Genomic DNA, 25,882 nt, shown 5'->3' with positions numbered 1-25,882 from the left:
GCCCTCTCAATGGCGGTTGCCATTGCTGCCATTGGCGCCGTTGGCACCATTAGGACCGTTGCTCCCGCCCTCGCCGTTCCCACTGAGCAGCCCGCGGCGCTCCTCCTCCGTACCCCGCTCGCGGCCGCCGCAGCACCGGAAACTCGTGAACCAGTGCCACACACGGTCAACGGTCCTGTCGCGCCAGCGGTAAAACGCGGGCTTGCGCGAGTCCAAGCGGTCGGGGCGCACGCGGTCGCGGTCGTCGATAAGCGTCGTGAGTGCAAACCACAGCGCGACAATAGTTGCGAGCGCCGAGCTCGCACTAATCATGAACATGACGATCATCTGGAGCTTGGCGGCCTGCTCGACCGACTTGCCGCCGACGATTGCACCCGTCATCATCCCCGGGATCGAGATGAGGCCTATGACGCTCATCTGGTTGATGGTCGGAAGGAGGGCGGCGGCGAGCGCATCGATCGCGAGCGGCCGCACGGCTTCGAACCGCCCCGCGCCAAAGGCGAGATACGTCTCGATCCGGTCGCGGTTGTTCGCGAACTCGGTCGAGACAGAGTTCATCGCAATCCCGATCGCGCTGATCCCGTTCCCGAGGAGCATGCCCAGGATGGGGACTGCGTGAGCTTACTCGCTACGAATACGAAACCCACTGTACTGCTCGGGCTTCCAGAAGGGACGCTGCTCCATCGCAAACTGCTGTCCGAGGATGCCGATGGGGATGGAACCGCACAGCAAGGACAGAAGGATGCAGGGGAACTGGGATTAGTCGTGTCAGAAAGCGCAACTCGCCATGTTGCTGAACCTCCGCTTGGCTTTGTTAAACGTGGCCTCGATCGCGCCGAGGACGTTGAGGACGAAGGCGATTCCCGCGACAGCGAAGGGGTTGTTGCTTGCAAACACCTTTCCAAGCACCATACTCATCACCATAAGCTGGAGAATGCAGCGGCACGCGGCGACGATGAGGTTGCGTCCGATCTTGAGGCCCATGATGGTGGAGAGGACCGCGTCGAACACGATAAAGAGGAAGCCGAGGCCGACATTGCGCCAGGTCAGCACCGAGCCGGAGCCGATGCCGTCGTCGGGCGCGCCTTTGTGGCCGAGGTAGGAGAAGTCCATGTTAGCGGCGGGCGTTAGAGTGAGAAAGTGAGAGAGATGGAGCCCAATTCTAACTAAACATGTCATTTTGGGAGTGGATGCAAGTGACCATGTCGTCATCGCCCGCATTCATGTTGGGTCGAGCGGGATCAAACGCGGCTGGTGCGGATGTCGCGTGGCTCGTGGCCACCCAGATCGAGTGTACATAAACAGATCCATTCACATCCCTCCTCTTCTTCTTCTTCTTCCCATCCTCTCTTCTCCTCTGCTTTGTCTCCCCCTCGCATCATACGATGCCCCCCCAGGAGGCGCTAGCAAACACACACGCCATCCTCTCCCACCTCGCAGAGCTCCGAGACTCGCTCACCGACCGCGTAGACCGCCTCAGCACCGCCGTCGCCCGCCTCCGCTCCCAAGCCACAGAGCTAGAACAAGCCGTCGCAACCGGCTCACCCATCCCCACCATCCATCCCCCAACCTCCGAGATACTCGGCCTCGCCCTCCCCTCCATGCCCAGTCACGGCCCAGTCGTCGAGATGACGCGCTCCATGGATGGCCTCGGCGTCGAAACGCGCATCTTACGCGCCGATCACCGCGGCCTGCAGCCTACCAATTGCGCGCGCGTGGCTGCCGCGCCAAAGCCCGTTATTGTTCGAGGACCCGGTCACAATGACAAAGAGGAAGCCGAGTCGGGCCAAGAAGCACTGGATACACACACGCACAGCGTCCGCCCTCCTCTTCCCAGCCCCGCCTCCACTCGCACACCCTCTCCCCCCGCTCCTCCAGCCGTCGAGCCAGACCGCCAGAGAAGAGCGCTGATGCATCCATCCACGCCGCGCCCGACCGACCTTACTTCCCGCGGCATCCTTGTGCGCAACCGTGAGGGCAACGCCGAGGTTGATGGTGGTGCATCCTCCCGGGTCGACGTGGAGGCCGCGCGCGAATCGGTGCGGGAACGGGACCGCGAGCGTGAGTTTCGAGAGGCGGAGCGCCTTGATCGCGCCATCGCCCGCTATCAGCGGCGACACGACGAGTCGCAGCGCGAGTTCCATAGCGCCTGGGAATACGAGCGCACACGGGCCATAAGTGTTGGCCGTGTGCCCAACGAACATAGCGTCATCCGGGCCGACGCTCTTCGGCGCCACGTGGACAATGCCCATCGCCTCTGGAACCTGATGCACCAGCGCTCGCGTCTGTCTGTGCCTCCTGCCGAGGCCGATGCTCCGCTGGAGATGCGCCATCTGCTCGGCACGCCTACCTTCCGCCGCGGCCCGCTGCGCCCGCGCCGCAGCAGCCCCCTCAGTGGGATCGGCGCACTTGGGCTTGATCGCAGCGACCCGATGGATGACTTGACTCGGTACTACATGGACAATGCGTTCGAGGAGAGTGACGACGAGGACTGGCCGCGACGGCACCCGATTGCGCAGCGGCTCGTCCGGGTCGTCACGCTTAGCGACGAGCTGCGCGACACTCCCACACGTCGGCAGGAGCGGGAGCGTGCGGCCGAGCGTGCGGCCCAGCGTGCGGCCGAGCGCGCGGCGCATCTGGAGAGTGCGGTGGAACGGGAGCGTGTGGCGGAACGGGAGCGTGCGGCGGAGAGCGCCAGGGAATCGCTCAATGACCTCTTCAGCCGCGCCGAGACGATACACGATGACCTGCTTGAGATCCGGCGCGCACGACTCGTCGGTGAGGGCCCCTCTCGCGCGGACAGACAGGCGCGCGCAGACGACGTCGACCGCGTGTCCCTCAATGCGCCGCTGCCGCCCCCACCCCGCCTGCGTGGCCGGCACGAAGCCCTGCGCCCTCTCGCGCCCGCGGGTGCCGCCGACGCCGAGGACACGGACGCCGAGCGCATTCTCGGCGACGACGGGGACGCGGGGCGCCGCGCCCTGCTCGACCGCCTCAACTGGACCGTCGCGCGACTGAATGCCACTGCGCGCCGCCGCCTCCCGGACGCCGAGGAGGATGTGCTCGAGCGCGTGGAACGGGCGCGCGAGCGCGTCGCCGAGCTCTCGCGTATCCAGCGCGACCTCGAGGCGCTGCGCGCCGGCATGCGACGCGGAAGCGACGCGACCGTCGTGCCGGGCGACTGGCCGCGCGAGTCGGCGGCGGAGACTGAGACAACGGAAACTGAGACGATTGAGGCGGCGAGCGCGAGAGTGGCGGGCGCGGCGCCCGCCAGCTCGACGGGGGCGACGAGCGGGAGCGTCGACGACGAGGAGAAGGAGAGCGGGGCGCTGAGCGCCGACACGTGGCCTGAGGCGCCGAACCGCGCGCGCCCCCGGCCCTACGTCTCCCTCCTGGACCTGTAGCAGCCTATCCCGACATCGCTCGCCATTGTACATGTTTGTATCTATTGTATTATGCGAGCATGCCTCACGCCCTGCGCCCGCGCTCCTCGCGCTCCTTGTCGCGCTGCTCGCGTCCGCGCTGCTCGCGTCCGCGCTCGCGCGCACGCCGCTCCTCGACGGCCAACCGCTCGTCGACCATCTCGCGGAACTGACTAATAATCGCGCCCTCGCGCGCCTGCGCGCTCTCGCGTTGCGCGAGGAGCGCCGCGCGCTTCTCTTCCGCGCTCACGACTTGCGCCTCCTTGCGCTGCCGCACCGCGTTCATCCGCACATGCCGCGAGCCGGACATGACGAAGCCCGCGGCTTCGTACGACGCGATCTTGGCGGGGTCGATCCCGATTTCGCCGCGGCGCGGGATGCGCTCGCCCTTCTGGAGGTAGGCCGCCATGGCGGCGCCTTCGCCGGGCAGGAGGCGGGCGTAGCTGGTGTCAGTGGTCGAACAGGGGGGGGAGAGGAGAAGGAGGTCAAGGAGAGGGTAAAGGACGGTGGGGGGAGGGGTAGATGGGGAGAGAGGGAGGAGAGGGAGGGGGAGGGAAGAGAGGGAGGAGAGGGAGAGGAGGATGAATAATGGAGTGTCGAAAAGTCGAGAACGGTCGCACCGCCCTGCACAGGATGGCGCCACCCCGTAAACATATAAGTACTCACGCATCACGATCGAGCTGCACCTCGTATTCGGCCGGCGCGACCGGGCCGACCTCGGGCTCGTCGTCCATGGGCGCGCGGCTCTCGCTCCGCTCGCTCCGTCCGCTGCGTTCGCTCCGTGCACTCCGTTCACGCGCGCGCCGCTTCTCTCTCCCCTCCCTCTCGCGCTCGCGCCGCCGCCGCCGCCGCCGCCGCTCATACTCGTCCTCGCTATCGTCCGTCTCGCTCGCATATCGCCGCGACCGCCGCTTCTGACGCGCGGGCACAGGCTCCGGACTCCCGGCCGGGCGCTCAGGCGACGGCGGCCAGATATCTACTTCGGCCGCGTCCCGCAGCCTCCGCCGCCTGGGTTAGCGTCGCGCGAACGAGACTCACTCTTCTAGGTCGGTTTTGGGGTTGCGCGCCCCGGACCCCGCCGTCCTTCCAGGCCCTCGTTGAAAGGGCGGCAGGCCGAGCGGCGGCGGGCCGTCGAACCCGAGGCGGATGGGCGGGCCGGCTGGTACAGGCGCAGGCGGGGGGGGAGTGTATGACGGCGACGCGCGCGAGGCGGGCGAGCGCCGATCCCACCGCTCCCGCGGGCGGCGGCCGTCGTCACCGTCTCGCCTGTCCCGCTCGCGCCGGTGCTCGCGCCCGTGAAGTTCTTGCCTGTCTCGCCGTCCGTCGTAGTCTCGCCGTCCGTCGCCTTCTCTCCGCCCGTCACCGTCGCGTCCGTTTACTTCCCGCCCGTTTCCGTCATGCCCAGCTCGATCCCCGCGCGACTCGGCCGCGCGCCCGCGAATACGCAGCGGCGCGTCTGCGCCTCGGCCTTCCGGGCTGCGGCGCTCCCCTGGAACAACCGCGGCGCGGGAGGGATGTACGAAGGCCATGGTGGTTGAGTGGTTGAGTGGAGGAGTACGTGAGTGTTGTGAGTGGAGGGTGGCAAATGGAGAATCTGGTCCCGCGACGGAGATGCTCGATCTCCGTCCTACCTCACTCCATCCACCAAGGAGTCGGAGGTGTGTCGCCTCGCAACGACCAGCTCGCATTCGACTGCATTCGACGCCGTGAGACACGTACATCCACGCACATTGACGTTCATACACGTCGTGGACGCCACGTACTCTTCTGCCGGCAGATACCGGGCTGCCGTCGCCCAGCACGCAAGGCCCAGGAACAAAGCATGCTTACTCCACAACCTCAACCTTACACCGCCTCGCGTTAGCGGCATCGCGCGGCTTTACGGGCGGGCCAGAGGCCAGAGGCGCCAGCGACGCCAGCAACGCCAGCAACGCCAGCAACGCCAGCAACGCCAGCGACAGCAGGCGGTGCGCGCAAGAGCGACGAGAGCGTGCTCAAGCGCCTCTTGCAGAATTGCATGGGGCGGCTGTCGGCCGTACAGCCATTCGTTATGATTTCTTGCTGCTAGAATCACCCCGCACCGCGGATAAGCAACGTTCCGTGCCTGCTGGAATGCTGTGCTCGCTAGGTGCTCCCTGGCGTAATCTCTCGTGACGGCGTACGCGGAACGGCGCACAGCGGCACGGGCCGTCAGCTGATGCATATGGCATGCCGGCAGCCAAGGGGAGCGTGCTCAAGTGCATCGCATACAGGTGTTGCCGTCTGGCCGCGTCTGTGGGACAAGTGTTAATTGCCTCGAGCCTGGAGGCGGTGCCGAGTCGCAATCGCCAGTCGTCGCAAAGGGACGTTCTGCCTCCGAAACCATCGCAGCGTCGCGTCCCGTGACCGTGACGGCGATCGCGTCTGCTCAAGACGCTGCTGGCATCCAGGCAAGCTAGCAGCGAGCAGCTAAACGACGACGGGCCATGAGCCAAGCCAAACCCTGTGTGGGTTATGGATGATTTTTGGAACGGACATGTCGTAACATGTACTCTATTTTTTGTGGCCTCAGGGGGGTGGGGCGGAGGAGGCGTCGCTGATGGCCGACGCCTCTTCGCGCGCTCTCTTCTTCTTCCACCAGCTTCCAGCCTGTGGCCTGCGCCTGCTTGACAGTTCATTCCTGTGCTAATGAGCGGAGACAGGTCCGGAGCTATACGCGATCAGCGATGACTGTCACTTGTCCGCTTGTCTGGCCGAAAGATGAATGCGGGCGTTTCCAGCGGAATGCATGAGAGGGCGGAGAGGGAGATGAGGAGAGCCAAGCAAAGGGCGTCACCGAAGCTCGGACTTGGGTCGTCGTGTAGATCTGGCAGCGACTCGGCTCATGTGGTGCTGCTCGTGCCCGTGCTGCCCGTGCTGCTCGTGCTGCTCGTGCTGCTCGTGCTCTCTCCTATCCTCTCTGGTTATCACCGGTGTTAGCTAGCTCTCCTTTCCTCAAACGCCTTCAAGCCTCAGCCCTGGCATACTCGCCGTCTCTCAACCCTCGCGCGCCTTGCGCCACCACGCCGCCATCACCTTGCTGCTCTAGCCCGGCACCCCGGCACCCCGGCACCCAGCGGCACGCGGCACGCGCTCACCCGCCGCCGTCGACTTTGTCAAGCAAACAATATCAGCAACAGGGTCGGACAAACCATACACCATCAAAGCAGATCAGCCCAACACCGGTCAATCGCGCAGCCATTCAGTCGTTCTCTAATCTCATCCGCAGATCCGCCTCAACTCGCCGCCCGCATCCTCCCCTTTCTTTTTCTAACCGCTCGCGCCGCTGAACCGCTCAGCCGCTCAGCCGCTCGAGCAAAGCATTTGTCAAAGCTCAGCCCCATGCCCGAGACCCCCGAGGTCACAGCCCCTCCCCCTCTCCCCCTCCGAACCTAGCGAGGCTCCGTCTCCGACCGCCGACTAAAGGGGCCGCCCACAAAGATCTCTCAAGACCGTGGAGCTGGTTGGCTACATGGCTATCTCCGGCTAAGCCATCTTTGTACATGAACCCCGCGCGCGCGACTTGTTGTCCTCGTTGTTCTCGATCCCAATCTCTCGCTTCCCCTCGGATCCGTACCCAGCCTGATCTACAGTATTACTCTCTCGCGCCAGTCACGGCTGACCTCACCTCTTTCTCTCTTCTATTCCATTCCACCTTCGGCCCCCGTTGCTCTCTGTGGCCCCTCTGTTACCCCCCACTTGTAGAACCTACTACACTGTCTCTCTCGACCTCTCTCGACCACTGCTCCTAACCAACCCTCGTTCGCGTTCATTCACAATCACATCAAGTTGGCATCAAGGTCTGGGCAAGTCCTGTCCATCTGTCGACACGCATACATACTTTGACTCGACTTTACTGTACTCTCCCCCCTACGGCCTCTTCCGCGGGAACGGAGTGACATGCTCTTGGGCGGTCGCAACGTTCATTAGCTTGATTCATCAATCGAGACATACGACCTCTCGTCGTGCCTCTATCACCACCACCACCACCACCACCACCACCACCACCACCACGAGCACCATCTCGGCCGCCTCCTACGCCGCCGAGCTGACCAAGCAACAATAACAGCAACAACAACAATAACAATAACAAACACAATTCCGCAAATCCGCACCCCTCAGCCTCTAGCCAGCGGCAACGGCATCTACCAGCGCTTCCACCACCCCGGACTAGCGCTCACCCCTTGTCCCGCCCATCTCCCTCCCTCCCTCCTCGCCACCATTACATACGACTTTGCGACCGTGCTGCCCATGGCCTCGTCCTCGGCAGCGATACCCGCTGAGCCCAAAGCCAAGCGCACTCACGCGCGGCGATCATGCGACCTGTGCAAGATTCGCAAAACGCGCTGCGAGCTGCCCGACCTCGACGTGCCGTCCTCGTCCGACCCTCTGCCCGTCGACAAGTCGTGCCACCGATGCAAGGTGCTGGCTCTGCCCTGCGTCGTCGACGACAGCCGCATGAAGAAGCGGCGCAAGAAGGACTCGCTCCCGATCGGCGCTGTGGGGCCGGGGCCGTCCTCGTCAGCCTCGGCGGCATCAAAACGCGCATCGGCGTCGTCCGGCCGGACTCCAAGCGAGGGGTTCCAAAAGCGCTCCCGCTCCTCTCTTAGCCGCCCGAGCTCGGGGGGACGCAGCGCAGACGACTGGGGACCGGTCAACGTCGTCAACTACGATGTGGACGTGTCCGCCGCCTTCCAGATCACGATCACGCCGACGTTCGTCCAGCCCCAGCCGCAATGGGGGTCGCCGCAGGGAAGCACCACATCGGGCCGACAATCGGCCCCTCTCCCTGCCCCGCCGAGAAATGTCCGCCTCCACGGCCGCCCCCTCTCCCTCATGGGCGCCTTACTCAGCGTCGCTTCCGGCAATACCTACGGAAACGTCAAGCGGCGCGTGGTCATCGTGGACGACGTCGACCTCGATCAGCTCATAGATGCGCGCTTGCGCGTCCGCCTCGGGCCCGGGTACGCCCAGCTCCGGACATTCCACCCGCACCTGCAGCCCCTCGCAGATCTGTTCAGCATCTTGCGCGAGACGCCCGGCGATCTCTGCGTGCAGCTGCTCCTCGCTACTGCGGTGTATGTGGCGTCGCTGTCTCTGGGGCCTGACCCCGAGGCGCAGGTGCTCCGCGACCAGCTGGCGCCGACGATCCAGAACCTGCAGTACAACGTCCTCGCGCACCAGCCGGGGTCGTTCCATGCGATCCAAGCGCTCGAGGTGCTGACGCTGCACGCGCCACTCTCCCCCGCGCTTCCGCTGCAGCTCATGGACCCGTCGTCGCTGGGCGCGGCGCGCGGTGTGATCGGTGTGGCGCTCAACATCGCCAACAGCCTCAACTTCAACGCCATGGTCAACGGGCCGCTCGAGCGCTGGCCCAACCCCGACTTCTGGCTGTGGCTTGGGCTACGGGCGGGCGAAGCCCAAATGGCGTTCGAAGACGAGCGGCCCAGAAAACCCGCGCTGCTCGGCGAAGCGCGCGCGCTCACGTGGGCACTGACGTCGCCCGAAAACGACCAGCAGTGGGTGTCGGCGGCGTCGATGGACGACCCGGCCGAGCTGTTGGGCAAGCTCGCGGTCGCGGACCGGCTGGCCCGGTTGGAGGAGCTGCACGACACGTACGGCCGCCTGCGCGGCATCTTGGACACGGTGGCGGGCGCGGCGGACTGCGACGGGCAGCACGTCATCCAAGACGAGATAGAGGGGTACACCGCGCGCCTGGGGGAGATTGACCGCCGCCACGACAACATCCTGGGCATGTTGGCCGGCGCGTGGGCGCGCGCGGCGGACGCGAAAGGCGTGCTGGCGCCGGCATCGCTCGCGGCCGGCTGGAAGGCGTACCGCGCCATCCGGCGCATGTGGGAGATGATGAAGGTCTACCTCGTCGCGTTCCAAGCGCTCGTGGCGCTCCACTACCTCCCCGGATCGATGCACGCGACCAGCGGCCTCCCGACGCACTTTGCGCCGGCGCAGGCGATCCACTATGCGTTCTCGCGCGCCAACAACCCGCACGACATCCTCCTCGCGTTCGCATCGACCACGCGCGCCGCCGACGACATGCGCAACCTCTCCAAGTTCCGGGGCGTCCAAGCCGAGCGGCTGCTCAACGCGTTCATCGAGCTCGCGCCCGCCCTCGTGCCGAGCATGGGCGGCGCCGCCCTCGTGCCCCTGCACGACGTCATGGCCATGGTCGTCGAGTGCGCCAAGGGGTTGATGGAACAACGCGCCTCGAGCCTGACATACCACCGGTCGGTGCGCACGCTGCCCCCGACAATCCCGCTGCCGAGCTGGGCGGGCTCGCTGTCGCAGATCTCCCAAATCCTGCGCGGCCTCAGCGACCTGCGCGTCGAGCACGACGACAACCCGGGCAGCGGGGAGAGCGTCGCGAACGGGTGCAGCAATCTCCTCGGCTCGATGGTGCGCATCCTCCAAGAATGGTCGGCGATGGTCGAGCGCGACGGGGGCATGGGCATCCCTGTGCTGGCGTCGCTCGCGACGCTCGGCCCCCAAGCGCCGCCGCGCTTCGGCCTCCCCGAAACGCAGAGCCCGACGGCGATCGGCGACCTCGCCGACACGCCCATGCGCAGCGCCTCGACGGGCGCACTCGACGCCGCCGGCTTCTACATGCCCTCAGACAGGTGGATGGCCGACGAGCGCTCCATGTCCCTGCCCCCGCAGTCGTCGCTCAGCACCCCCGTCCTCTCCGCGCCAGAGTACACGCACATGGTGATGGGCGCGGGCGCGGGCGCGGGCGTCCCCGGCCCCGGCTCCGGCCCACCGCCGCCGGGACCCGACCCGCACGAGTACTCCCCCGCTTTCGACCTCTTCGGGTTCACGTACCCCGGCGTGCCGCACGCGCCGAGCGCGTTCGACCCGCGCGCCCAAATCGCGCTCCACGGACACTTGCCTCTCGCACGCACGCCGCCTGCAGTCGGCCCCGGCCCCGGCCCCGGACCAGGACCAGGACCAGGACCAGGCCATGGCCCCGGCGCCGCGTTCATGCAGCCGCAGCCGCGGTATGACGAGTAGGACACTGACAATGAACATGCATGTATCATTATGGTGTGAGCTGTTGCCGCTAGATTTCTTATCCACCATCTGTCAGCGTGACTGATATCCCGCGCGTCAGCAACTTTCCGCCTCCGTCTCCGTGTCCGCTCCTGTCCTCGTTCCGTCCCCGGCCGATCAGCACAGCTTCCCCTAGATCCAGATCTTGCTTTGCGGTGGCGCAGTCGCGGCCACACGACGCGCTCGCGGTCATAGTCAGACGCGACAGCCGCGGCTCTCGGTCCGCAGCTTCGGACTCGTAGCTCGCAAATAGCACTCGCGAGATCGAGCTCAGCTCGAGATCGCGAGCGGGATATCGTGCGGTCTGCGGGTTGCCTGCGGGTCATATCGCAGAATTCACCGCTGCGCGCCGCCTGCATGCCGCGCCGCCGCCGCCGCCGCCAAGCACATTCCTTCGAATTCCTTCGCTGCCAAGTCGCCGGGCGCCGGGGGCTGCTGCCAAGGCATCTGTGGAATCAGCAACATCAGCAATCCCTCGACCCTCGTGCATAGCTTCATGCCGCCAGGGTGGGATAGCGAGGTTAGCGGACCGGAGTCGGTGGTAACACCGGCGCCACCGCCACGGATTCCGCCACGACCCTGGAGTCATGCCGCACAAGCCGCGCCCTCCTGCAGCCGCTACCGCACATCTGCATCCGTCTACAACCCGCCGACAGTCCGTGACCCGGTTCGCGGCCCTCATTATACTCCGCCCTCATCGACCTGCTCGACATTCTCCACGATCTCGAGCACGAATGCCGACGTCACGCCGGGAATCTGTCGCTCGGCCGCTTCAAAGGCCTGGCGCAGGCGCTCAAGCACGACGCGCGCCGCTTCGTCGTTGGGTATGCGTGCCACGAGCTGAGGTCAGCCATATCAGTGCGGCACCGCCCTGCTGGGCTTCAACTCACACTGCCAATGGCCGGCACAATGACGTTTTCCAGCATACTGTCCTCGTCGTCATCTAATGGGTCCGGCATGAGATGCGGCGGCATGTGCTGGACCTGCTGCAAGTGGTCCATGTGCTCAAGGTGCGCGGGTGGCATGGAGTGCAGAGAGCCGGCCGGCGGCTGCAGAGGATGGTGAGGGTGTTGGTGAGCTAAATGGGAGGGATGAGGTGGAAGTGCCGGGGCTGGCGCCATCTGGGCCATGGGGTCCACGGCCAGAGGCGCTCGCTGTTGGGGCACGGCGCGCTGCATTGTGTCCGAGTAGTATTCGACGCCGTGTTGCTGGTACGGCATTTGCTGCTGCGAGCTCAACGATGCCGCCGAGGGCACAGGACTCGGCGCCCCAGGCATCGCTCCTGGCTCAGGCAGGGGCCGCGTCGCACGCGACACAGTAGCAGGGAGCGTATTCCGCACCGTCCCAACTGCTGTCAGCGTGGCCCGGCGGCGCACTCACAGTCCCACATTGCATCTTCAGCAGGCCCATACCCTGGCTCTTCTGGCCCCGGGTCGCGTGCGGCATCGTCACCTTTAGCACCCCCCTCGGCCTTCCACTTCTCGTGTCTTTCGATAAGTTCGGTCAGATACCCCGCCTTCTTAGCCATTCTGATAAACTTGTGTTTCAGTAGCTCCTTTGCCGATGGGCGCATTCGCGGATCGCGCTGCAAACACAGGCTGACAAAGTCGCGGAACGGCTTGGAAAACCGGTCACTGAGCTCTGGCGGTGGGTTCTTTGGGATAAGGAAGAGCACCTTCATCGGGTGCAGGCTCGCATAGGGTGGTTCGCCCTCTGCCAGCTCGATCGCCGTAATGCCCAGACTCCAGATGTCCGCCTTGTGGTCATACCCCGACTGCTTGATGACCTCGGGCGACATCCAGTACGGCGTTCCAACGAACGTGTTCTTCTTTGTCATTGTGGCTGTGAGTTGACCAGACACACCAAAGTCTGCAAGCTTGACTGACATTAGCTGATGCTCGGCGTTCTTTGGCTCACCATCGCCACCAGCCGTTAGGAGGATGTTTGCAGCTGCGGAAATTAGCACACCCGCCCCTGTTGCTGTCTGTTTCAATGATGACGCTACGCACCCTTGATGTCACGATGCAGCTTGCCCTCGCCGTGGAGATATTCCAGACCTTTGAGCAGCTCGCGCAGCAGGATCGCAATATAATCCTCCTTGAAGACCCCGGCCTTCATCTGCATGTTAGAACTGCAGGGGGAGAGGGGACACCCACAAGATCCGAGCAGGACCCGCCGGCGCAGTACTCCATGATGATCCAGAGGTTTGATCCTTTGAGAAAAGAGCCAAAGTAGCTGCGCGTTAGTAGCGGCTCGGACGGCGTGCAGCCTACCGAGTAATATAGTCCGAGTCAAGCTGCCCGAGGATCTGGATCTCCTGCTGGATGTCGTCAATCTCGTCCTCGGCGCTCTCGAGGTCGATGATCTTGATCGCAATGGGCAGGGTCGTGCGGCGGTCATACCTGGAGTCAGCGAAGCCAAGCAGCGTGGGGATATTGCAAAGCGTCCTGCGCTTGCGGCTCTCGTCGGACTCACCCGCGGTACACCTCTCCAAAGCTTCCCTTGCCTATTGTTAGCAGGCTGCGGGTGCGAGGGGCAATGACGTACCGATCCGGTTCTGCTTGACATAGAAGAGCTCGGGGTCGGGCCCCTGGCCGCCCATGTTGTACGACTTGGAGTTAGTGAGGAGCGGAGGGTGGGTCGGGAGAGGAGGGAGGCCGCGGCGTGCATTGGCGGGAGGCGGGAGATGGACGGAGAACGCTGGGGAGAGGTTGATGAACGGGCGGAGGTGCGCCGTGAGGGGGAGTGCGGGCATGGGGGGCGCGCGGAGAGGATGAGGGGGCGGGTGCTGGGAGGGAGGAGAGGATATATGGGAGACGGAGAAGAGGAGGAGTGGCAAGGGGGAGGGACGCACCATGACTTGCGGGCCCGTCGACTAGCGACGGAGTGATGAACGGACGGAACAGGGAGGGAGGGGGTGGCGGTGGCGCGTCGAGCGCAAAGGGGAGCGGGTGCTTGCCTGCAAGCTTTGTCGCGATGGTGGATCGCGATGGAGTGATGGGGAGGGGGAGTGATGCGAGGGGGATGAAGAGTGATTGAGTAAAAGAGGAGGATGCAAGATGATGATGGCGAGGTGGATGATGGCCGAGGAAGGTGAGAGAGGTGAGTGTGCATGTTTGGTTGGCCCCCCCCAGGCGCCCCAAGCCGCCCAGGGAGGCGCGACTGGAATCAAATCCATGCGGAGTCGCGACTTGACCACCATCACAATGTGTTTGCATGCTACCACTTGTTCGTCACAGGTCATGTAAGCGATGCAGATGATCAACTGCCACTGCGCTCTACTCTTCATCATCCCCATGCATGCATTCATCGCTCAAATCTCACGCGACGTGGCCACAAGACCAGCACGCTGCCCCAGGTCCTAGGTCCAGCCGATCGCAGGCGATCATGGCGCCCGCGACGCGCCACGTGTGGCCCTCAGACCTCAGGCACGGCTGCCAGATATACGAGGCAGTAGCCTCCGAGCTCGCATGTCTCAATTCATTCAGCTCTATGCATACACACATCTAGCTCCCTCGCTCCGTCGCTGTACCTCTATGCCCGCGCCGCGTCAACATGCCCCGTCGTATGCGGGAAATACTCCGTCGGCGGCGTCGCAGGTCGCGGGATACGGTGCAGGATGCCGTAGCTGGGGTCAGCTTGTCTATAGTAGTGACGACAGTGTAGAACTCACCCAACACCACAGCCCAGCAAGCCCGACCCGCCCCACTTTTCGTTCGGGATAACGACGACTTCACGGAGGTTACTGCTGTTAGCGGGCCCTAGTTGCCCGGTTTGTCGTCTCGTCGACCCTCGTCCGCCTCGCGTCTACTCACTCCAAATCCGCCGAGTAGACATACAGCCGCAACGGCTTGTCAATATGCGCCTCCACGAGGTCGTGGAACGCGCTTTCGCCATGCAGAGGCCCACCGGCCCATCCGCACACCCAGTCGCCGAACGGCACGAGTCCGGCCATCTGGAGTCAGTACCAGTGCAACATCGACGGCGTCTCCAGGTGTGTTTGCCTGCCTTTTGACTCGCTGCAAGCTAGCAATCGCAGAACAGCGGTTGCAAACCACTCAATGCCAGACAACTCACCTCTGCCGGAGACCCCTCGAGCACCTCCAAAATGTGCCAGACACTCTCGAGCGCCGCGGCGGGGTTGCACACCCTGACACTCAGCCCGAGGAGGGACGCGCGCGCCTTGCCGCTCCCGGCGTGCCAGTCGCGCAACGGTGTAAGTGTGACGTCTGGTATGAGCGGAATCCACGGAATCATGCCTGGGTGCAATCTTCGCCAGGCGCAAGGTGGTTGCCAGTTCAGCTGTGATCTGCGGCTGCGTCGAGGCCCCCCACCGTCCAAGCGCGGACTCACCCCGCACCCGCTGCGTCTTGGCGTTGTATACCGTCAGCCGGATCGGTATCCCCTCGTTAGCTTCCAGGACACGCGCAAGCTCCACGGGCGTCGGGACGGCCATGGCGGCCTGCGCGTTCGTCGGTACCGACGACGCCGCGTCCACCCCGATGAGGTAGTCGAAGAACGGCTCGAGCTTGCCGTCAGCCGGCGACGCGTCCGCCACGCGCAGGCAGTGCAGCGCAAACTCGGGCAGCGTCGTCGGCGTCGCTGTGCTCGAAGTCTGGCCCATGATGTGGTGGGAGGAGGAGGGGTGGTGTGACGCGCGTCAGGACATGTTGGGTGGCGATCGCGCGCGCACGTATTTGCGTACCCCGTTATGTCCGCCCCCAACCGTGGGTTCGTTCATGCGTGTTGCGCGATCATGCTGCTCATGCCCGCCGAACTGATATATTACCCCCACCCCGACTCCCCACACCCCTCAACTCAAGCCCACCCATATCATAACAGTACATCTAGCTCCTATGTCTTGAGCGTCTTTTGCAACAGCGTAATGCGGTCGCCGAGGGACAGCGCAATGCCCTGCGTCTTTGAGCGGATCCGCACGTGGCCCTGAATCGCACCGTCCTCCGTCTTCTCGATCGAGAGGTTGGCCAGCGCGTCCTCGCCGAACAGCGAGCGCGCACACAGGTTGGCGCTCAGGAAATCGCAGTTGCCCGACAGCGACGCGTCCGGCGTGAGGCACGCCATGTTGGTGCTCTTCATAATGTGGTCGAGGTATGCGCGCAGGTCCGAAATCTGCGTGTTGACGTTGACCTTGTTCTCCCATTCAAACTCGGTCCACATGCTCCGGAACTGCGCCTCGTTGCAGTACGCCGGCTTGATGTAGTCCATGATGTCGACGTGGACGTCGTTGAGGACAATGTTGACGCTCGCGTCAGATGCGCCCTGCTTGTCGTACACAATGTTGCCGAAGATGACACCCGTCTCGGTCGACGACACCTTGATCGTCGCCTTGATGTTGTGGAACCCGTGCGGCGCGAGCGTGTATGGTGCTGGCCGCTCAACGAGCTTGAGGTCGCCCAGCGTAGCAAACTCAATCGTGAGGTTCTGCATCGTCTCGTTCGTCTGGTTGACGATAAGGACATCTGATGTCAGATATACACAAACTCGGGAACCCACCGAGCATGATGTCGAACTGCTGGATGTTGACAACAGCCTCAGCATACACTGGGTCCGAGAAACCCGTGAGCTGCACTATCCGTGCGAGCTTGGACACAAAGTCATCCTTGACCTCCGCAGCGCCAGTTGCACGCACAACGTCGGCCTCAAAGTCGTCCTCATCAGTGTTACGCTTTGTCACAAGCTGTGAGAACTGAATGAGGTCGTCGGCCTGCACCTGCGCCTTCTTCGACTCTAGCGCCTTCTTGGCCTTGGCCTTCTTCTCCTCGGCTGCCAGCATCTTGGCGTACGCTGCCTGCGTGTCGGACAAGAAGATTTCGTGGACCGCCTTCGAGTTCTGCAGCTCTGCCAACGACTCGATGCAGTTCATGATCCGCTCCTGCGAGTCCTCGTCAATGGGCGCTGACACAAACTTGGACTGGCCCACTCGGATGATGGACGTCATGATCAGGATCGCCTCGGCACGCAGCGTGTTGAGGGTCTGCGCATCGGCGTTGAGATCGGAGAACCGCAGCACCAGCTTGGTGAGCGTGGAGGCGAGAACGGTGGCTGTGAAGAAGTCGCCGCCGAGAATGAGCGCACGCAGTGGTGGTTTGGCTGCAGCGCGAACCTGCTCCAGGCGCGCCGCAGCCGCAGTCGATGTGTACACAGTCTCCGTCGCGTATGTCCCGTCGGCAAGAACACGGGTTGTGGTGACCGCCTTCGGTGCTTCCTCCTTCTCCGGGACGCCTGCCGCCTCGTCGGCCGCTTCAGCCTCGTCCAGTAGCCGCTGCTCGGACGCCAAGATAGGGATCTCGCCAATCACCTTGCGCAGCTCGAACAATGCGCGCTTGATGTCCGTCGCGCCCGTACAGTACTCGCCAACAATCCACATGGCTCCTCTGAACACCTTGCCCGATTTGATCTCGGAGAAGGTCTGCACAAGCTTCTCGGTGATGGTGGGGCGGAGATCTGGGAACTTCTCAACAACCTCGCGCACAAACGAAATGACGTCGACGGCCGAGGGGTTGTTGGAGTCGCCGAGGAAGTCCATGAGAACGTAGACGACGTTGGCAGCGACCTCGGAGAACTTGATAGCGCACGAGTGGATGCTCTGAATGAGCAGCTGGCGATACTCGATGTTCTTGTCAAAGTCGCCGTCCAAGGTGGACTGCAGCTGCTTCTTCAGGAACAGCACGACGTCCTCAACGTTGCGGCTCGTCACCATCTGAAGCGCGATGCCGATGGCCTTGCGCTTGACCTCCATGTCGGGGCTGTTTAGCACCTTGAGGATGTCCATGACCATGGAGTCAAGAACATGCTCGTGCTTGGAACGAAGGGCATCGAAGCGGTCCAGGACGATGAGCTTGACGTTGTTGTCGGCCTCCTTCACAATCAGCTCGGCGAACGCAGCAGCGGCGGCCTTGATGGCCGCGGGGTTCTGGGTGAGGGTTGTCAAGCTGGTGGCCGCCTCGTACTTGATCGCGTGGCTAGGCGAGTTGAGGAGCTCAAAGATGGCGCGGATCCAGCGGGCGCGGTGCCCGCCCTCCTTGCGGGCCTCCTTGCGGATAAGCTCGATGACGGCCATCTGCATGAGCTCGTCCATGCCGGCAATCTGGTCGGCCATCGAGAGTAGGTAGCGCACGGCAGTGGGCTGCGAAATGTTGCACAGCGACACAAACGCGTTGCGCTTGCACGTTGCGTCCGACTCTGCGACAAGGAACGTGTCGAGCAGCTCGGGCGCATCGGGGATGAGGTGCTCGTGGTCCTGGTAGATCGTGTAGACCGTAAACACGGCGTTCTTGCGAACAAACGAGTGACGGTGTTCCAAGCACGAGCGCACTGTCGGGATAAGGGGCTCAAGAAGTTCGGCCTCGCGGATCTTCTGGAGGAAACGCAGCGTCGCGCCGCGGATATACTCGTTCGGGTGCTGGAGATCGTTACGGATAGCATTGCACACCAGGATCATCTCCTGCTTAAGCTTGCCGTTGTCGTCGAACTTGGGGCAGATTCTGTCGTCAGCGCGCCGTCACAGTTACCCTGCCACAACATGCGCGCGGGCGGGGGAGAAGATCCACTCACTCCCAGTAGAAGTGGAGCAGCTTCTTGAGCTGCTTGTTGCGCGACGGCATGACATATTGGATGATTGGCATGAGCAGCGTGGGCTGTGGTCAGCTGGGCAAGCAGAGCTAACGCACATGGCTCTGGCCGTTGAGGGTGCCGACGATGATGCGGCGCATAGTCTCGAGCTTGACCTCGTCCGAGCCCTTCTGGAGGGCGTTGCGGAGGTCCTGGGACGAGGGCGCGTCGAGAAGGTCATCGTGGATGATGGTGTAGCACGTCGCCGAAGCGTCCATGGCGGGCAAACGCGGTGACCGCGGGACGGGACGGGAGAGAGTGTGAGGAGGAGGGGAGGAGAAGAGGGCAAGAGGGGAAGAGCGCTATTCGATGCGCGCGGCGTCGGCGTCGGTGTAGAGGTGTGGAATGGTTGGTGGTGGTGGTGGATGGGCACGGGGTGACGCGCCACGCTGGAGATCGCGGTGGACCATGGACCTCCACCTGGGAGGGGTGCCACGTTGAAACGCCGAAAGCTCCGGGGGAGGTGTACGGTGAGGGGACGCCGAATGGAGCCGAATCCCTCCTTCCCCCACGGCCGCTCTGCCCCCATCTGGCCCCGTCTGCCCCCGTCGCTCGAGCAAGGTCGCAAGGACGGGTCCCGGAGTTGGTCCTTCGCGCTCGCCAGCTGCTCATTGTCATTGACTTCCTCCTCAAGGCCACCTCCGTCCCCCTCCCCACCCCTTCCGCTCCCTAAAAATGGCCTCCAACACCCAGAACGTGAGCTCCGAGGCCCGCCCACGCCGCCTCTTCTCCGCCTGCACCGACGGCGGCTGAAAGGCAACCCCGGCATGGTGTTATCCCCCGAATCGTGCTCACCTCCCAGGTCGTCCGTTACTCGGCGCTCCTCGCCGGTCTCGCATACGGCTTCCTCCACAACAGGACTGTCCAGAAGGAGGGCCAGGAGGCTGCTGTACGTCCTTGCTCGCCAACCAACCCCGTTGCGCTGCTGACCCCGTGCCTTGATTCTTCTGCGCACCCCAACGCTCTTCGCACCTACGACCCCCACCCTCTGCATGCCTTGCTCGCGCGCGCTCTCCCTGTACTCCGCGTTCGAATGACAGATTGCCCACGCCCAGGCTCGCCGGGAACAGCTCATCGCCGACGCCAAGAAGGCATGGATCGCGAAGAAGAATGCGCCCAAGACCGACCGTGAGTTTGCCGAGCCAGCGGAGAACAACGGAGCAAAGTGCACCGGAGTGCCAGCGTTGGCGATGCCTTGCGGCACTACGGTCTGCGCGGCGTTCTGCGTCGCTGCAGTAGCGCTCCTCGTGCGCGATGCGGGCGGCATGCACTTATGCATGTTGTCGCATGTCAACATACATCTAGTCGTGTGATCCCCTGCGGCCTCGCTGCCATATTCCTCGCTAACATACAGTCATCACCGACCCCGAGGACCCCAAGTTCGACCTGGAGAAGGTTATCGCGTCGTGGGAGAAGAGCGCATAAATGACATAGACTCACGCCGCCGGGGGATATGCAATGGCAGCTCAACAGGACACAAGATCGGTCGCAGGCGCAGGAAATGCGGCGTGGACGTGAGCGCTGGCGAAATGGGAGAAGAGCGGTACAGCTTGGTGGCGCGATCGTGCAATTGTGCAAGTGCATTGGTGTGGTACAACATGGTGATCTACGCAGACCCATTGCTGCAGATACGCTTATCGCCGGGCTCTCTTCTTGAAACGCTCGTACACGGCGTCGTCTGTCGCGCTCTCGCCTCCTTGCGGCCGCTCCTTCCGCTGGCGCACAGGTAGCCCCTGCGCTTCACGCCTGACGTTGTTCATCTCGCGCTGAATATCAGCCTCGCGGGGCTGGGTGCTGCGTGCAACTGGAGTTAGCTCAGCGATGGCATCTTCCACTGTTTGTAGGCTCACATCGAACATTCGCCAGCGGATCGTCGACAGGCTCTTCCTTCTTGCGCTCCAGTAATGCCCGCTTAGCCTTCTCCGTCTCCTCGATGGTCCGCAGGCGGTTGCTGTCGTCAGCCGTGCCCTCGCGCCTCACCAATCCCACTCACTCCATGCCGAGATCGACCTCGGGGACCGCACTCAACATGCCCAGCGAGTTCTTCATCGTGCCCTCCTCGGCCTCCGTCACCGCCTTTTCGCCCATATACCTGTCCGCAATGGCGTACAGCTCGCCGTGCGCGTCCACCTTCTCCACCTTCTCCGTCTCCTCGATGCCCTTGCGCTTCGCCATCTCCTTGTCGATATACGCCATCATATGCTTGTCCGTATCGAGCGCGTTCGTCTGCTGCGTGAAATTGTTGCTCATGACCTTGCGTGCCGCGCGCGTTGCTTCGTCGTCCTCCTCCTCCTTGACGGACGGGTGCAGCCCGAACTTGTCGTACTCGATTTCGTGGGTCTTCGGCGCCTTCTCCTCGCCGCGGTTGAAGCGCTCCAAGTCGATGCCCTGCTGTTTCTCCGCGCGCCGCAGCTTGCGCAGGAGGATCATCTCCTCCACGGTTTGCCTGGAGTCAGACGAGCGGGGTCGTCGCGCGGGCCATGCGGATAGACTTACCCTTCTGCCGTAGGAGTAGCGGTGCCAGACGACACTTCGGACGCAGGCGTGTCGTCCCCCTCGCGATCGGCCTTGCGGACCGATGCTGGCCGTGAGCGTTTCTTGAACATGGTGGTGGAGCGGCGCGAGTGGAGAAGTGGAGAGTGCCGAGGTGAATTGTTGTTGCCTTGATTTGCCGCCGGCCGAGACTGAGACCTTCCTCCACCTCCCATCTTTCCATCCGCCAACGCTCAGTCCACGCTATCAAATGGCACTTCCCAACCTCCGCAGTGCGTCTACGTCTTTGGGGCCCGGTGAAGCTGACAGCAGCTATCTTCGCATCCGCCCGCAGCTCGGAGGAGGAGCGACAGCTGTCCCGAGCGACGTTCTACAAGTTGTGAGCAGGCCAGTGACCACCGCTGACGGGCAGCTCGGCATTTGTCGCCAGTGTACTGGTGATCTCGTTGATTGCATCCCGTAACGCGAAAGATCTCGTGCCGAAAGCTGCGAAGGCGGTTGCGGGTCGATGAGCCGCTGGCGCGCGGCGCCTCAAACCGTTCGCCGAGAATGAGCACACCCCCTCACCGCAGCACGCACAGCCAGTGTACACCCCCATCTCTACCTCTGTATTAGCATAGTATCTGTACCGCATGCATACCCTCCACAGATGTCGGCGGCATGGCGGGGCACACACCGACGACGCGGGAGCACGGACGCTTGGTGCGATCTCGGCGTCATGATGGAAAGCAAACTTTCCCACGGTGTCATCCCCTCGAAATCACCGTCATGGCTTTGTGCGACGCGTCTGGACCCATCCTCATCTTGCAATCTTCTCCATCCGGCCCATCCCCACCGCGCTTTCTCCCCTCCATCCATCCTCCCCTCGCGCAGTCGAGTATACCCTGTTACCCCCGACGCGCCGCCCTACCGAGCCTGCACCATGAGCGCCGACGACCCAGTCGAGGTTGGCGAGGAGCTCTCTGCTGCCGAGCACAACCAGATCGTGAACGAGGTGCGTTTCTCCTTGGTAGAACCACGCTGATGCGCAGGAGTATAAGATCTGGAAGAAGAAGTGCGCTTTGCCGCCTCGTGGACTGACGCCAGCACGCCGTTCCTCTACGACACCGTCATCACGCACGCACTCACCTGGCCGTCCTTGACGTGCCAGTGGCTTCCTGACCGCGAGACGTGCGTCCTCCTTTGTCCTTTCGCCCCCCTCCCCCCCCCCCCCCCCCCCCCCCATTCGCTTCCTTGAGCGCGCTAACTCCAGCCCCAAGGATGCCGACTACACGGTGCAGCGCATGATCCTCGGCACGCACACGTCGGGGCAAGCGGACGACCACCTCATGATCGCGGAAGTGCATCTCCCGACGGGAGGTGCCGAGTCGAGCGGGCGCGACATCGCCGAGCTGTACGATGAGGAGAGGCAAGAGCTCGGCAGCCACACCAAGAGCCCGGCGCGCATCCGCGTCAAGCAGACCATCAACCACAAGGGCGAGGTCAACCGCGCGCGCTACATGCCCCAGAACCCGCACATCATCGCGACCAAGACGGTCGCTGGACCCGTCTACGTCTTCGACATCACCAAGCACGAGAGCCGCGCCCCACCAAAGGGCGAGTGCAAGCCCAACATCGTTCTCACGGGGCAGAACAAGGAGGGGTGAGTCACCACAGGAATCCGCTAATGGCAGGTATGGTCTATCGTGGAGCCCAGTGGCCATGGGCCACATATTGAGTGCGAGCGAGGACACGACGGTGGCGTACTGGTAAGCACGAGCAAGCGGGCGTGGCGTCTAACGGCAGGGACATCAACGCATGGGACAAGGGCCAGAACTCCATCTCCCCCCTGCGCAAGTTCACCGGGCACTCGGCCTATGTCGGCGTAAGCGATTGCTGTCTACCTGAGCTGACTCCAGGACGTCGACTGGCACCCCGAGTACGACTACATGCTCGCATCCGTTGGCGACGACCGCAAGCTCATGATCTGGGACACGCGTGACGCGAACTCGGCCAAGCCGAGCCAGCAGGTCGAGGGGCATGCCGCCGAGATCAACGCCGTCGCCTTTGCGCCCAGCAGCCCCAACCTCCTCATCACCGGTTCTTCCGACCACGTAAGAATCGAGGCTCCTGTGGTGGGCTAACAGCAGACGATCGGTCTGTGGGACATCCGCAAGCTCTCGCTCAAGCTGCACTCGTTTGAGGCGCACACCGACGACGTGCTGCAGGTCGCGTGGTCGCCGCACTCGCCTGTGCACTTTGCGTCGGCTGCCAGCGACCGGCGGGTCAACGTGTGGAATCTCGACGCGATCGGCGCAGAACAGACGCCCGATGACGCCGAGGACGGGCCGCCCGAGCTTCTGTTCGTGCACGGCGGGCACACGGCCAAGGTCAACGACTTGTCGTGGTCGCCCATGGCCAAGTGGCACATCGCCACGACGGCCGAGGACAACATCCTCCAGGTGTGGGAGCCGTCACGCCACATCCGCGCTGCGGCCGAGGCCGATGTGTCGGCGATGGACCTCGAGTAGTAGATAGAAGATGCGGTGTGTGTTTTCAGAGACGTACGTTGTGCGTTTGGACGTTGCGCTTCGAGACCATCAGCACGTGGCACGACTTATACACACATACATCGCACGCAAGCCACTGCGCGAATACGGACCGGGTGACGCTTAATGCAGGGAAAGAATATACAAGGACATTGGGTATGGTCGGGTGACTCCGCGGGCGTGCGGGGGAGTATGATGGGTCCTGCCTAAGCACTGGAGTAGAAGCTGTGGAAAGGCAACGACGGGGAGGAGAGAGAACAGGCAGGGATATGTATCCTAAAACAAGGAGGAGGGGAAGAAGGGGGGGGGGGGGGGAGGGGGGGGCATGACAAGCTCTTCGGCGACAAACAGCCAGGCAAGAGAGAGGGAGCGGCTACTCGCTGTCGGACGAGGTGAACGGGACCAACTCGCCGTCAGAGTTCGTAACCATAAACTCAACCTCGTCTTCCCAGTCCGAGTCGCACTGGTCTATAGGGGTGTCCACCATCGATGTTGACAGATCGGGCTCGTCGTCAACGCTACACCGAGCAAGCGCCTGGACGATATTGGCGATGAGGGTCTGATCAACGGCGGGTGATCCATTAGCAGCCTTGACGGGCGCATGGTCGGCGGGGGTGTGAGCTGAAAGAGGAACCGATGAAGTCTTCGAGGAAGAATCCTCCAAGGCAGGGGCGGAAGCGATACGGGGGGCGAGCCAGGCGCGAACCTCGGAAAGCGATCGAGGTGGCTCGCTCAACAAAACTTGGGTCAGCACAGTACTGCTTTTGTCGACGCACGCTTGTGGAAGATGATCATGGTATACTAGGATTAGCGCGATAGAGAGGAAGTGATTCTCACCGCAGCGTCGTTGCCCGCGTTGTCACTGGCAGTGTAAGCTGGATCGTTGGGCGTCCCAAAGAGGATAGTCATAATTTCCTTGAGACTGCGACGTGTGAGACAGTCGGCGCCTGCCGTGCTCCCAGGTAGACCGTTCTCTACCTCGCCGAAGAGGCGCGCGGTGTCCTGGATATATTAGCTGTGATCAAGTATAACGCTCACGATCCAGAACTTTTGCCCATTGCTGTGAGCGTTCGCGGAACCCGTGAGCTCGGTTTTAACTCCTCCGATGTTGATACCGAGATGGTCGAACCCGGCAGCGTCATAATCGGTGGAGTGAATGACAAAGTCTGCGGTTACGACGGAGGAAGGTGGGGTAACGTACACACAGGACCCCTCCCGGAACGGATCCACAAGTCTACGAGCTTCTTCTGGAACTCCCCCTTGATGCTAGAGCGCGGCTTGAGGAGACTGCTTCGAGTAAGCTGATCCTCCATGGCGAAGAGGTAAGGAGTCGGTCCTCCACCAAAGGCAATCTCCTCCTCGACACTGTTATCAGTTAAGCTGGTGCCCATAACGCTACTCACAGCCAGTGCTCGCGGTCAGAAACGGCTATAAAGTTGCCTGGCTCATCGGGGTCCTCGAGAAACAACATTGCGTCGTACCCAACGTCCTTAAGCTCGGGCTCATTGTCAATGTTGGGTTGTTCACGAGTGTAGACGGCGATAAACAGGGCGCGACCAGTAGCCGGGTCATCCTCCAACACATTGGGGTCCCGCTCCTGGAGGCGTTCCTGTTCGGTCTTGAGGCCGCCGACCAAGGCCAGGGCCACTGCCTGCTGGGCGAGTTCAAAGTATCCGAGATCAGGCGAGGACTCGGGGTTGGAGGCAGAGGGAGCCGCAGACGCATCGAGGGGAGGAGTGCTGGGGGTCACTGCTGGAAGCATGGGGGCGTGCCCGAAGCCGTTGCCTCGACGCTTATTCTCCTTGCGTAGCTTGACGTCCACCTTCCTTGGGTCCTGGCCCGCGGCGACAGGTGTCTTGTGTGGTCAGCTTTGGGGCTCTGGAGAAAGTGGAAAGGAGAACAAACAACTCACGACCGACTTGAACGACTCGGCTGGAATGAAACCAGCAGGAAGGGGAACACGTCGAATGGGTTTCTTGTCATCCTTACGGCTCGTGGCAGGGTTGGCGCAGTTGTTGGGGTGATTGGGGTCGGTGAGACCCATCTCGTAGATATAGTGCTGGAGATACTGCACCTGACCAAGGGAGTAGCAGAGCTGACGATTGCCGTCCGCAAACTCGCCTGCGAGTGTCAGCAACGGGGGCGTGCAAAAGGAGATCGACGAGGCTCAGTGCGGCCAACAGAACGAACGGGATCACAAAAAATTGAAGATCGCCGGGACGCGGATGCGACACAACTCACCGATGTAGAACGGCACCTCCTTGGTCGTGGCGTCGGCGAGAGGGTGATCGGGGTTCTTGAGCTCGTTCTTGTGGACAAGAGACGTGATGGCGCGACGCTGGTGTAAGAGGAGAAGGTGGGGAGGAGACTCACCTCATACTCGTTGGTGCAGGCCTTTGCCCAGCTGAAGGTGATGCCGGCCCAGCGATAGTAGCCTTCGTCGGTCTCGACGAGAGGGGGAGTAGAGGAGGAGGAGGAGGAGGAGGAGGAGGGAGGAGAGGAGTCGCGAGGGGTGGCCACGATGGTCTCGGGGCGGCCCTCGGCGTCGACAAGGTCTACCATGATGGGGATGTGGAGAAAAGGAGATGATTGTCGCCCGGTGTGTACATGTACACTCACCTCGCACACTGACCACCTCCACCTTCCTCTCCGCGGAGTTCCCACCCTCTCCGCACGGAGGCATGCAGTGACGCCACGGCACGTGGCGTAAATTGTGTACGACTG

The 25,882-nt window shown here is 63.0% G+C and overlaps 13 protein-coding genes across 13 annotated transcripts; 5 read left to right on the top strand and 8 right to left on the bottom strand.

Annotated features, from left to right (window-relative positions):
- Window positions 1–6: 6 nt before the first annotated feature.
- On the bottom strand, window positions 7–1,113 carry COLE_03996 (uncharacterized protein; the record flags this gene model as incomplete). Its single annotated transcript, XM_018422906.2, has 3 exons — window positions 7–611; window positions 648–753; window positions 787–1,113. 3 exons carry the CDS (start codon window positions 1,111–1,113, stop codon window positions 7–9), a joined length of 1,038 nt encoding a protein of 345 aa, XP_018279626.1.
- Window positions 1,114–1,385: 272 nt separating this feature from the next.
- Window positions 1,386–3,404, top strand: COLE_03995 (uncharacterized protein; the record flags this gene model as incomplete). Its single annotated transcript, XM_018424791.1, has 1 exon — window positions 1,386–3,404. The coding sequence occupies one exon, from the start codon at window positions 1,386–1,388 to the stop codon at window positions 3,402–3,404; it is 2,019 nt and encodes a 672-aa protein (XP_018279625.1).
- A 64-nt stretch (window positions 3,405–3,468) lies between these two features.
- On the bottom strand, window positions 3,469–3,831 carry COLE_03994 (uncharacterized protein; the record flags this gene model as incomplete). The annotated part of the gene is made up of 1 exon (XM_018422905.2): window positions 3,469–3,831. One exon carries the CDS (start codon window positions 3,829–3,831, stop codon window positions 3,469–3,471), a length of 363 nt encoding a protein of 120 aa, XP_018279624.1.
- A 1,639-nt stretch (window positions 3,832–5,470) lies between these two features.
- COLE_03993 (uncharacterized protein) lies at window positions 5,471–6,079 on the bottom strand (the record flags this gene model as incomplete). The annotated part of the gene is made up of 1 exon (XM_018427344.2): window positions 5,471–6,079. One exon carries the CDS (start codon window positions 6,077–6,079, stop codon window positions 5,471–5,473), a length of 609 nt encoding a protein of 202 aa, XP_018279623.1.
- Window positions 6,080–7,691: 1,612 nt separating this feature from the next.
- Window positions 7,692–10,466, top strand: COLE_03992 (uncharacterized protein; the record flags this gene model as incomplete). Its single annotated transcript, XM_018427343.2, has 1 exon — window positions 7,692–10,466. One exon carries the CDS (start codon window positions 7,692–7,694, stop codon window positions 10,464–10,466), a length of 2,775 nt encoding a protein of 924 aa, XP_018279622.1.
- Window positions 10,467–11,859: 1,393 nt separating this feature from the next.
- Window positions 11,860–13,107, bottom strand: COLE_03991 (uncharacterized protein; the record flags this gene model as incomplete). The annotated part of the gene is made up of 7 exons (XM_018427342.2): window positions 11,860–12,386; window positions 12,423–12,455; window positions 12,515–12,623; window positions 12,662–12,740; window positions 12,779–12,907; window positions 12,981–13,011; window positions 13,053–13,107. 7 exons carry the CDS (start codon window positions 13,105–13,107, stop codon window positions 11,860–11,862), a joined length of 963 nt encoding a protein of 320 aa, XP_018279621.2.
- Window positions 13,108–14,039: 932 nt separating this feature from the next.
- Window positions 14,040–15,129, bottom strand: COLE_03990 (uncharacterized protein; the record flags this gene model as incomplete). Its single annotated transcript, XM_018422904.2, has 5 exons — window positions 14,040–14,133; window positions 14,179–14,250; window positions 14,321–14,460; window positions 14,583–14,734; window positions 14,859–15,129. The coding sequence occupies 5 exons, from the start codon at window positions 15,127–15,129 to the stop codon at window positions 14,040–14,042; spliced, it is 729 nt and encodes a 242-aa protein (XP_018279620.1).
- A 230-nt stretch (window positions 15,130–15,359) lies between these two features.
- On the bottom strand, window positions 15,360–18,355 carry COLE_03989 (uncharacterized protein; the record flags this gene model as incomplete). Its single annotated transcript, XM_018421317.2, has 4 exons — window positions 15,360–15,985; window positions 16,020–18,010; window positions 18,081–18,163; window positions 18,197–18,355. The coding sequence occupies 4 exons, from the start codon at window positions 18,353–18,355 to the stop codon at window positions 15,360–15,362; spliced, it is 2,859 nt and encodes a 952-aa protein (XP_018279619.1).
- Window positions 18,356–18,812: 457 nt separating this feature from the next.
- On the top strand, window positions 18,813–19,562 carry COLE_03988 (uncharacterized protein; the record flags this gene model as incomplete). The annotated part of the gene is made up of 4 exons (XM_018425321.1): window positions 18,813–18,833; window positions 18,940–19,026; window positions 19,193–19,265; window positions 19,492–19,562. The coding sequence occupies 4 exons, from the start codon at window positions 18,813–18,815 to the stop codon at window positions 19,560–19,562; spliced, it is 252 nt and encodes an 83-aa protein (XP_018279618.1).
- Window positions 19,563–19,771: 209 nt separating this feature from the next.
- COLE_03987 (uncharacterized protein) lies at window positions 19,772–20,567 on the bottom strand (the record flags this gene model as incomplete). The annotated part of the gene is made up of 3 exons (XM_018427341.2): window positions 19,772–19,941; window positions 19,988–20,088; window positions 20,131–20,567. 3 exons carry the CDS (start codon window positions 20,565–20,567, stop codon window positions 19,772–19,774), a joined length of 708 nt encoding a protein of 235 aa, XP_018279617.1.
- Window positions 20,568–20,880: 313 nt separating this feature from the next.
- On the top strand, window positions 20,881–21,142 carry COLE_03986 (uncharacterized protein; the record flags this gene model as incomplete). Its single annotated transcript, XM_018427340.2, has 3 exons — window positions 20,881–20,902; window positions 20,943–21,009; window positions 21,043–21,142. 3 exons carry the CDS (start codon window positions 20,881–20,883, stop codon window positions 21,140–21,142), a joined length of 189 nt encoding a protein of 62 aa, XP_018279616.1.
- A 410-nt stretch (window positions 21,143–21,552) lies between these two features.
- Window positions 21,553–23,140, top strand: COLE_03985 (uncharacterized protein; the record flags this gene model as incomplete). Its single annotated transcript, XM_018421316.2, has 8 exons — window positions 21,553–21,624; window positions 21,662–21,684; window positions 21,717–21,800; window positions 21,883–22,272; window positions 22,304–22,378; window positions 22,416–22,494; window positions 22,529–22,723; window positions 22,760–23,140. 8 exons carry the CDS (start codon window positions 21,553–21,555, stop codon window positions 23,138–23,140), a joined length of 1,299 nt encoding a protein of 432 aa, XP_018279615.1.
- A 1,190-nt stretch (window positions 23,141–24,330) lies between these two features.
- Window positions 24,331–25,720, bottom strand: COLE_03984 (uncharacterized protein; the record flags this gene model as incomplete). Its single annotated transcript, XM_018427339.2, has 5 exons — window positions 24,331–24,523; window positions 24,562–25,013; window positions 25,071–25,279; window positions 25,400–25,496; window positions 25,532–25,720. The coding sequence occupies 5 exons, from the start codon at window positions 25,718–25,720 to the stop codon at window positions 24,331–24,333; spliced, it is 1,140 nt and encodes a 379-aa protein (XP_018279614.1).
- Between the last annotated feature and the right edge of the window lie 162 nt (window positions 25,721–25,882).

The sequence above is a fragment of the Cutaneotrichosporon oleaginosum genome, assembly GCF_008065305.1.
Source record: "Cutaneotrichosporon oleaginosum strain ATCC 20508 chromosome Unknown ATCC20508_contig03, whole genome shotgun sequence".
Classification (NCBI taxonomy): domain Eukaryota; kingdom Fungi; phylum Basidiomycota; class Tremellomycetes; order Trichosporonales; family Trichosporonaceae; genus Cutaneotrichosporon; species Cutaneotrichosporon oleaginosum.
The sequence above is the reverse complement of the archived record's forward strand: the minus strand, read 5'-3'. Positions and strand labels throughout refer to the sequence as shown.